Consider the following 11,228-nt stretch of genomic DNA (forward strand, 5'->3'; position numbering starts at 1 on the left):
GATGCTATCCTGCAAATGCCTCTGTGTAGGGCTTGGGCGGGGCGGGTCACACAGGATCAACAGGGTGGGCCAGAGAGAGAGAGCAGTTATGTCGGCTCTCAGTCCTGTCCCCAGGGGCTCTGCCTCTCTGAGTCCCAGCAACCACTGCAAACCTTGGAGAGAAAGCTGCACTCGCTTGGACTGAAGCCAGACAGTCCCGCTTCTCCCGTTTGAGTCTGGGTCCCTAAAGACCCGCCCGGATCTGGAGCTCAGAGTCGGCGACTCCCTCCCGATTGAAAACGCCATCCGCGCCCTCAGCCGCCAGCCCGCTCTGCATGCACTCCACACCTCAGAATTTGACTTCAGCACTGCGCCTCCTCTGAGTGTCCGTATGCGTTACTCTTTCCTCCTAGTTGTAGGACTTCCACTCAGCCAGCATTCCTGTGGTTCTGGATGATGTCCGTTCTGTCTTTTAGTTTCACTTCTGAAGTGGTTTTTCGAGGCAGCAAACTCCATCGTTAACCTATGCCGCCATCTTGGTTCTCTGAAGCTTCTAACCTCAAGTATTTAGAGCTGACTCAGTGGTTGAGCATCGACCCATGAACCAAGAGGTCGCTGGTTTGATTCCGGGTCAGGGCACATGCCCAGGTTTAAACTTGATCCCTAGTAGGGGAAATGCAGGAGGCAGCAGATCCATGATGTTTCTCTCTCATCAATGTTTCTATCTCTCCATCCCTCTCCCTTCCTATCTAAAAAAAAAAAAATCAAAAACATAAAAATAACCCACAAATAGGCCCTAGCCAGTTTGGCTCAATGGATAGAGCATCAGACTGTGGACTTAAGAGTCCCAGGTTCGATTCTGGTCAAGGGTATATGCCCGGGTTGTGGACTTGATCCCCAGTAGGAGGCGTGCAGGAGGCGTCCAATCAATGATTCTCTCATCACTGATGTTTCTATCTCTCCCTCTCCCTTCCTCTCTGAAATTTAAAAAAAACGTTAAAATTAAAAAAAAGCATAGACTCTAGATAAAGCCAGACCACCTGGGTTCGAATCTTGGCTCCACTCTAGCTATGTAGCCTTTGACAAGTTACCTAACTCCTTTGTGCCTTGGTTTCTTCATCTCTGAAACTGGTACATTACTGCGTTTATAGGGGGGATTAAAGTAGTTAACATATGTAAAGGGCTTAGATCTGTACCTGGCACACAGTAAGAACTTTTTAAGTTTTAGTATTATATCAGTAGAAGGTATGTTTGAACAGACATTAGCCACCAAACTAACATGTCATTAACCCATAATATCAAATATAAAAAATTCTCTCATGTTAAAAAATATCCATATTTAAATCATTCATCAAAATAAGTTAATGTGGTGCTGAGTGAAAAGAGCAGGAAACATGACAACAGAGTGCCGCCTAAATGAAAAACACATTACTCAAAGCAGCAACGTACATTTTTCAAAAGTACATTCCCATAGAAATAAGTGTACATATTAAAAGGGTGCTTATTGAGGACAATAGGACTAGGATATAGGATAACAGGGATGCAGTCTGATTTCAACAGGTCCTAAGTCCATTTGCACTTGTGAATCCTTTCACCCATAAAAAATATTAAAAGTCATATTTTGCAACTGCATTGGTATACAACAAAAAATAGTTATGTATATATATATACATATATATACATATACATAGTATATGTATATATATATACAACAACAAAAAATAGTTTATCAGACATAGATGAGTATGTACACACACACACACACACACACATATAGCAAATGTGGTAATAAATTAATCATTATTCAAAAGCTAGATTGTGGGTATACAGTATAGAGATGTTTGTTATATTCTTTCAATTTTTCTGTACATTTGAAAGCTATAATAAGAGAATATTAGGAAAAAAAAAAAAACCTTTCTCCAAAATCAATCTCAAGCAAAATATAAAACCAAAGCAAAACCCAAAACCCAGAGAATATTCTAGACTCTAAGAGATCAGCCACACAATGAGTGAACCTTGGATCCTGGGTAGACAACCACAGTATTTTGTATTGGGGAATAATAAAGGTCATTTACACATGAACTGTGTATTATATAGTAGGAGACTATTAATTTTCTTAGTTATGATAACAGAATTGTGGAGATACAGAAGATGTTCATTATTTTTAGGAAGGTGTATGCCTGAGTAATTAGAGATGAAGGGTCACAATGCCTACAAATTACTTTCAAATGGCTCAGAAAAAAATAAGTGCAAGAAAGACAAACAGTAAAGCAAATACGATAAAATGTTAATGATTAATGAATCTGCCCTATGAGTATATAGTTATTCCCTGTTCATTCTTTCAATTTTATCCATACGTTTGACATTTCATAATAAAGTTTCAAAATTGGATATAAACTTTTTTATAGAACTCACAGCTACTATGGTTATCCTTTAAATGAGAAACATCAGCAATAGTATCCACCCACCTATTCATTCAATTTAGTGCCAAATAATATACCTACTTAAGTAAGAATTAAGGTGTTGAATACAAGTTCCAAAAAATTCATCCCTTTGAGGTGGATCATAGTTCAAGGTGCTGAATGGGAGAATAATAGCAAAGATTGCAAAAGGATGGATCTGTATAAATAGAACAAAAACGTTTACTTTAACTTCAGTAAAACAAAATTTTAACCTAATTATTTTGGATAGAAGTCATTTTCTAACGTGCCTATAGTTAAATGATACATGCATTACTCTATTTAATTTTTCTACCCCGCTATAATCTATTTAACCCCACTAATTTCTAGTAACTCTAAAGAAAATCAGATAATGTATGAATTAATCTTGTTAGATGTAAAATCCTATTCCAGAAATTCACTAGTCATTAAAATGAATAGGAAACCCAGGCAGTATAGCTCAGCAGTTGAGGTTACCGGTTCGATTCTTAGGCAGGGACAAGCCCCCTTGCTGGCTCAATTCCCAGAAGGGGTACATGCAGGAGGCAGCCAATCAATGTTGTTCCTCTCCCACTGATGTTTCTACCTCTCTACCCCTCTCCTTCCCTCTCTCTCTATAAAAATCAATGAAAAAATATTTTAAAAAAATGAATAGGTAGTGTCACTAATTTATATAATTTATATGATATCAGTGCATTTTGTACTCATAATGTAATTAAAGGGGTTTCTTAGTTTAAAATAATCATAATTTATTTTTCTTTCATTCACTGTTTTTCACTATTCACTCACTCATCCAATACTACCAAGAAATATGCTAAACAGATAAGACAGACTTTTATTTTCATTTGAGAGAATACAAAGTAAAAATCTTACAAAAACAATAAACCAAAAAGCAGCATTTCATAAGTAAGTTCCAGAAATGAATTTGTAAGAAAACGCACTGATAACTTAAGAATACAGCAGACCTGCCCTGGCCAGGTAGCTCAGTTGATTAAAGCATTGTGCCGATACACCAAAGTTGCAGGTTCAATCTCCATTTAGGGCAAATACAAGAAGCAAGCAATGAATGCATAAATAAGTAGAATAATAAATCAATGTTTCTGTTTCTCTCTCTTCCTCTCTCTAAAAATTAAGAAATTTTAAAAAATACAGTAGACCCTAAACAATATGGGTTTGAACTACATGGATCCACTTATATGCAGATTTTTTCAATAAATATTGTAAATGTATTTTCTTTTTTACAAAAATTATTTATTAATTTCAGAGAGGAAGTGTGAGGGAGAGAGAGACAGTAATATCAATGATGAGAGAGAACCATTAATTGGCTGCCTCCTGCAAACTCCCTACTGGGGATGGAGCCTGCAACCCATGCATGTGCCCTGACAAGGAATTGAACTGGTGACCTCTTGGTTCATGGGTCAATGTTCAACCACTGAACCACACTGGCTGGGCTGATCTTAGTAACATCTTCTTTTCTCTAGCTTACTTTATTATAAGAATATAGTATATAATACATACAAGATACAAAATATGTTATTCAACTGCATAAAAAAATGGGACAACAAATCAATGTTTCTCTCTCCCTCTCTCCAAAATCACTAAAATTAAACTTAAAAAACTAACACAGTAAACTATTAGTAGTTAAGTTTTGGAAGAGTCAAAAGTTATATAAGGATGTAATGATAACCCCAACATTGTTCAAGGGTAAACTGTACTGAAGTCAGTATAATTTTGTTTTCACACTTTTCTCACACTTTTAAATATAGTTGTTTTTAAACAGTAAAAGTAGTATCACAGGATTACAGAAAATAAGAAAAAGGGAAAACAAAAATTATTCATACGCTAATATCCTTCTTAATAATAACCAGTATTGCTTTTAGTACTTCCTTCTAGTAAATGAATTTTGACTACTGATTTTAACAATCTGTCCATATCTGTAATGCTGGAGAAAAGGGGTTTAAGAGGAGAAACAACAAATTGCTGAACCAAAAATTAAAGTTTAATTTTTAAACTTCAAATTCCAATCAAGGTGTCAAAGTACTTACGATACACACTTGTTTTTATAAGTTGACAACTATATAAAATGGCGTGACATTTCAATTTCACCTTTTCAATCTGCTGGAGGACCACTGAAGCTATCTTGTCAAGCAGCAAAGTATTGAGGTAGTTAGTTCTAGAAATAAAATATGCAATTCCCGCAACATTTGTGTAATTAATTTCATCCACCAAACGCTGTAAAGTAGCAACTGTTTCTTCAAGAAGAGACTCAGAAAACCAGTCTCCTTTTAAAGATTTAAGTTCTTCGCATAACGAATTCAAATTGTTGTATTTTTGTAGTCTCTGATGCCCATAGTGATCTAATTTTTGAAGTAGTTTCAGCTGTTTTCCAGTAGTGTTATCTGGATACACATGACCATAATGAATCCATCTTAAAACAGATGTGGCAAAACTATTCAGGTCATTTAGGTCACACTGTGGTAAAATTGCTTCAATTCGAGATATCCCCACTTCATCTAAGTGAGGAGATGGAAGTTTAGAAATGGCACAGACCAGGATGGAAATCTCACTAGTTTTAACACTAATTTTCAAATAACTATAAAGAAAAGGAGGGAAAGTAAAAAGAACAAAATTAATACATTAGCAACAAAAACCAAAATATACATAAGTATTAAAATACAAATATGTATTATTATTCTAACATCCATTATTATTCTAATGGATGGGGGAGGCTTAAAATACAAGTTAATTAAAGAAGGGTTAACTAAATCAAAGACAGGTCCATAGAGTTACTAAGGGAAGCCTTAAGATAATATAAAGCCCATCCCAATTTTTTTAATGCAAAAATAAAACCATAGTCCCTGAAAACAAAAAGGTCAGTGTCAGAACAATGTTTTTTTCCAGTGCTATTGCTAGAGACAGAATTTGGGATGAATTTCTGATATGACCTGTCAGGAGTTGGTACTTAGTACAGGCACCAGCAGACAGCAATCACTCAATTATACTGGTTCCCATCCTACTTCTTCTATCTAGGAAGTGAAGTCTTAAAAAAAGAAGAAAAAAAAAGAAAACAGAATTGATTCCATTCTTTATGTCTCCTTTTCCAAACATCCATGGTAAGATTCTTACCACCAGGACAGCAGTTGTTAAAATAAAATAAAAAACAGAGCTTTTAAAAATCTTTAGGGCCTTGGCCGGTGTGGATCAGTTGGTTGAGCATCATGCTGTGCATCAAAATGTCATCAGTTTGATTCCCAGTCAGGGCACATGTCCAAGTTGTGGGTTCAATCCCTGGTTGGGGTGCGCATGGAAGGCAATCAATGTTGCTCTCACATCAATGTTTCTCTCTCTTTACCTCTCACTTCTCTCTCCAAAATCAATTAAAACATATTTTAAAAGAAGAGTTTTAAAAAATAAATACATATGCCGTAACCGGTTTGGCTCAGTGGATAGAATAAATAAAAAATCTTTACGCTCTGGCCAGGTAGCTCAGTTGATTAGAACATACGCCAAGGTTGTGGGTTTGATCCCTGGTCAGCACATACAAGAATCAACTAATGGCCCAGCCAATGTGGCTCAGGGGTTGAGCATAGGCCTATAAACCAGGAGGTAACAGTTTGATTCCCAGTCAGAGCATATGCCTGGGTTTCGGGCTTGATCCCCAACAGGGGTCATGCGGGAGGCAGCCGATCAATGTTTCTCTCTCATCAATGTTTCTACCTCTCTATCCCTCTCCCTTCCTCTCTCTTAAATCAATAAAATATCTTTAAAAATAAAAAGACAAGAAGTCAAACTGAAGGCCCCTAAATATGAGTTTTGCCTTCTTCAGCAGCTCCAATATTTTCATGTTGTGCTATTCCTGCCGAAAAGAATGGCTTGGCTTTTACTTTATGCATGCCCTACGGAACTCATCACCTGACTGGCCTCATTTCCATTTCAAAATATACCACGTATAAGCATTGGCAGAATGGGCATGGGAAGAGATAAGTGTCTTAACATTTTTAATAATAAGTTATCCAATTCTACCTCCTAAAGTTCCAACAATTCTTTACATAATTAAACCAAACTAGATTATAAATTGAAAGATTAGATTACAAAATGAAAGACTCAACAACCAATTCTACTTTAATCTTACCTAAGCAATAATTCTCTGAGTTTCACAAAAAACTCTTTACTTTGGAAATGTAGAACAATCAATGCTTGAGTTATCTTCAATAACTCTATTGGTTTATAGTTCTCCAAATTCTTATGCAGAATTGAAGCAATTCTAAAAAGAATGATAAAACATCTATTATAACCAGTTCATTCATTTATTTATTAAACATTTACTGAGGAGCTCCTTCATGCCAGACACACTCTGTGCTGGAGAGACAGCAATGAATGAGACAAGGTTTTCTGTTCTTGAAGAACTGTCTCAAGATGGTGATAGAAATGGTGCCAGGTGAGTACTAGACTTATTGGGGGGGGGGGGTCACTTTGTAAGTTATATAAGTGTCTAACCAGTACACCTTACACCATAATATTGAGTTTCAAATGTCATTGAAAAATAAAAATAAATTTTTAATAGATGGTGATAGAAATATAACAAAATAGAATGAGCTATCAATAAAGTATGAATGAAATATTTAATTATCAATAGTAAAAAGAGAGAAAAGCATAGTTTTACTTCCTAAATAAATAATCTCTCTGAAGAACCAACAAATTCCACATCCTCCCTCCAAAAAAATATTTACCAAGAGTTACTAACAATTACCAAAACTTATTTTTCTTCCTTAAGTCCACTGGCCTTCTAATAGAAATGCTTCAAAACAATGGGAAATGCTGAGACAGTAAGTTGGAGGGATAAGGCAGAAGGAATATTTTCAAAATGGAATATGATAGATAAAAAAAAAAATAACATAAACACTAGCTGGTTTGGTTCAGTGGATAGAGCTTTGGATTGTGGACTGAAGGGTCCCTGGTTCCATTCTAGTCAAGGGCACATGCCCAGGTTGTGGGCTCAATCCCCAGTAGGGGGCATGCAGGAAGCAGCCAATCAATGATTCTCTCATCATTGATGTTTCTGTCTCTCCCTCTCCCTTCCTCTCTGATATCAATAAAAATATATTTTAAAAATAATAATAACGTGTGTGTGTGTGTGTGTGTGTGTGTGTGTGTGTGTTAAACCATAGATTTTTTTCCTTCTTAAATCTCAAGTTAACAAAAAGTTAATATGTGGTAGTATGATTTCAAGGTAACAACTGTGGTGTGAAACCAGACTCACAAAGATGTCAACTATTTTTCAGAAACTGTCCTTTTGAAAAGTATGATCCTCTTCTATGCTCTCAGCTTTCCTAGATTATGATACTCTGCTTAAGAATAACAACAGTAGCAAATGAAATGAAAAATCCTATAAACAATTTCAGAATTTCTATTTTGAAAAACAAACGGAAATAAATAATACCTTAAGTGTTAATTCCTTATTTCTTCAAAACCAACAGCTAGATTATAGAAAAAAAACGTAATTTTTTCCTCAAAAACATAGCTACTTATGAATGACAACTAAACTTAACACCATGAATTTCAGGAATAACTACTTTTTAATCAGACGTAAATTTCTGCTTTCCATCTCTTCCATTGCTCCAATCACTGCCAGGGCTTGCTGGCTGGTCAGCTCCTCTGACATCAATAATATAGTTGATTCAAGTCTAGAAGCAAAGAAGAAATTTTTAGGTTGAAAAATGGATAGTTTATTAAAAAGTGTTAAAGTAACAGTTCTTAAGTAACAAATAGAAAATATGAAAAACTTAATTCAAATATGCTTTTCGTAGCTTTTCCCAGCCACTTTAGTCCACATTTTTCTCACTTTTCTGTCTGCCCACAGCACTTACTAACTGTATCACTAATTTGAGTACTTATTCATAAACTACTTTGCAGTGTCATAGTATTTACATATTTCAATTATATATTTCTATCCTCCCAATTGGAATATAAAATCTTTGAAGGCAGGGACCCAGTTAAATCCAAATTTTGTGCTGCTTTAGCATATGAGGTTTTAATAATATTTAGTGACAAAAAAAAGAGATTCTAATAAAGGTTTCTTAAATAATCATCTTGTTCTCATCATGATAGTCTCTTAAAATGTATCTTTAAATTTCTTCATATATATTTCAAAGGATTCTTAAAAATAAAACTCTCCATGAAGTTTTGGCTAACAGAGTAATGATGGAGATACCTCTATTATGCAATTCTCTGCAACACCTGCTTAACTAATCCACTAATAGTACTTACCCATTTGCTCATATTAGTAATCATGTATACAGTATTTGCTCATTTTTTTTAATCTCTAAAATTTCTATCTACATTAATATCTAGCAATACTGGAAATTCTTCTAAGATGGGAGATAGATCAAATTCACTCAAACCTGGCATGGGAATATATGCCAATGTACATAATAAAGGCTTTTGATGATGAATGGGAAGACAAAGCAAAAAATGGTCTTGTTAACTACTATAATTCTGAATAGTCCACAGCCTACACTGGGCAGGGCAGTCTTATTACCTGTTTTAAAGCCAGTCACATAACCTAGGAAGGGAGAATAAAGGTCCTTAAATAGTGTTCTCCCTCATCTATTGCCAAAAGGGGGTACTGGCTCCCTTTCAGAACACAATAGCAGAGTAAGAGTTTGAGATGTAAATTAGAATAAATAGAGAAAGAATCAAGGAGCAGAGCATATGAGAATATTTTCCATTCCACAGCTGATTTTTGTGCCTTCCAGAACTGCAAAATCTAAGCTTGAAGACTCCATATAGTCTCCACAGAAAAGTAAAGCATTTTTAGCAGAACTTACTGTTTCTTTTCTTCAGGTCCTGCCACGGGTCCCAATACTACAAACAATTTGACAAAGGTATCAGGCTGATCAAACAGAGGGATCATTTCAATTAGCCTCTTTTTAGTTATTAAAATAAATTCAAAATTATGAAATTGTAGAGAGTGGTACAGACTAAATATTTTACTGATGAAGTCCAAGTCAAGGTCATTCACATTGCTTAAAAACACTTTATTACACCTTTCTAATAGTGGGTAATAACTATACTTAATGTTTCTAAGGAATTGAACTATTCTTCTTGCAATGTTGACCTGGGAAGAATCTATGGTATCAAAAAGAAGTTCTGTTTTCTTCACTAATTGTTCTTGAAAACGTTGGGATGTTAAAGAAGATATGCTGACCATCAAAACAGACAAAGACCTGAAAAAGGAAAAAGATGCAAAAATGTTTACATTATTTAAGAATAATGAACAAATCTAAGACTAAAAAACTAGATATAGAAAGGAACTGGTAAAAATATTATCAGTTTTATAACACAATTTTTTTTAAATACTAGTAGAACTTGACTCAGATCTCTGAGTAATTGAACCTCTTTGGACCAAAAAAAGCATTGAAATAATATTTTTATTAAGTATATATACTACCTTGTTCTATAGTTATCTTCTTTGAAGAAAAATGTTTTTTTAATTTTTTTATTTATTGATTTTTTTTGAGAGAGAGAGATATCAATTTCTTGTTCCACTTATTTATGCATTCATTGGTTGCTTCTTGTACGTGCCCTGATTAGGGATCAAACCTTGCTGTATCAAGATGATGTTCTAACCAATTGAGATACCAGGCCAGGACTAAAGGAAAATATTTTAGTGAAATTTACTCATAAATCACTGGACCAACAGCCCATGAATGCAACATTAAAAGTCTCATTTTGTATTTTTGGTAGTAGAACTTTGCTTTATTACTCTTGTCTCTGTATATCTGTAATCCTATATAATAAAAGCCTAATACACTAAGTGTCTGACTGTTCAACCATTCAACCGTTCAACCAGTCACTATGATGCACACTGACCACCAGAGGGCAGATGCTCCAACAGGTAGGTTAGCTGGGGTACGGCTGATTGGGACTGGGCGAGATGGGTCGGACATGCCCTGGAGCCCTCCCGTGATCCCTCCCCAGCCCCGATTGTGTACCGGTGGGGTCCCTTGGCCTGGCCTGAGGGGATTAGGCTGACACCCACTCTCTGACATCCCCCGAGAAGTCCCAGATTGAGAGGGGGCGCAGGCCAGGTCGAGGGACCTCACCAGTGCATGAATCCATGCACTGTGCCTCTAGTTTACTAATAAAAATCTTGGTAAAATATTTCTAATGATTTTATATATTTTAATGTTTAATGCTAGATTGATATTAATATATGACAGACAATACCAAACATGAAGTAGCATTTAATAGTTCTTCACTCAATAAACACTTTTAAAAAACATATATCAAAAATAATAATAATTTAAAAAAGAAACACATAAATCACTCTTCTGGCACTTGGAAGACACCAAAATTACAAAAGTGAGGTCCCTGCTTTCAAATGACAGCTCTTACATAATAAAAATCAGAAAAATCACAACTATAAGAATGCATCCATAATGATGAATAAATGCAAAATGGAAAAGACACATAACAAGGACTCTGGTTGGGTAGCTCAGTTGGAGGATGTCTCAATGTGCCAAGGTTGTGGATTGGATCCCCAATTGGGACACACACAAAAATCCCTTCCTCTTTCTCTAAAAATCAATAAGTAAACTTTTTTGTAAAAAAATAGACATATGCCGAAACCGGTTTGGCTCAGTGGATGGAGCGTCGGCCTGTGGACTGAGGGGTCCCAGGTTCGATTCCAGTCAAGGGCATGTACCTTGGTTGCAGGCACATCCCCAGTGGGAGATGTGCAGGAGGCAGCTGATCGATGTTTCTCTCTCATCGATGTTTCTAACTCTCTATCTCTCTCCCTTCCTCTCT

At 35.6% G+C, this 11,228-nt stretch overlaps 1 protein-coding gene across 2 annotated transcripts in view; it reads right to left on the reverse strand.

The window, feature by feature from the left end:
- Positions 1–11,228, reverse strand: part of FASTKD1 (FAST kinase domains 1) — a 30,344-nt gene that overhangs the window by 8,577 nt on the left and 10,539 nt on the right. For both annotated transcript variants that reach the window (XM_006766566.2, XM_015565763.1), the window contains exons 5-9: positions 9,245–9,643; positions 7,991–8,101; positions 6,550–6,681; positions 4,524–5,010; positions 2,484–2,598 (exon numbers count right to left, since the gene is read on the reverse strand). In XM_006766566.2, coding sequence (XP_006766629.2) covers positions 2,484–2,598; positions 4,524–5,010; positions 6,550–6,681; positions 7,991–8,101; positions 9,245–9,643 — 1,244 coding nt within the window. The remainder of the gene's footprint in view (positions 1–2,483; positions 2,599–4,523; positions 5,011–6,549; positions 6,682–7,990; positions 8,102–9,244; positions 9,644–11,228) is intronic.

This window comes from Myotis davidii, unplaced genomic scaffold (genome assembly GCF_000327345.1).
Source record: "Myotis davidii unplaced genomic scaffold, ASM32734v1 scaffold59, whole genome shotgun sequence".
Classification (NCBI taxonomy): Eukaryota; Metazoa; Chordata; class Mammalia; order Chiroptera; family Vespertilionidae; genus Myotis; species Myotis davidii.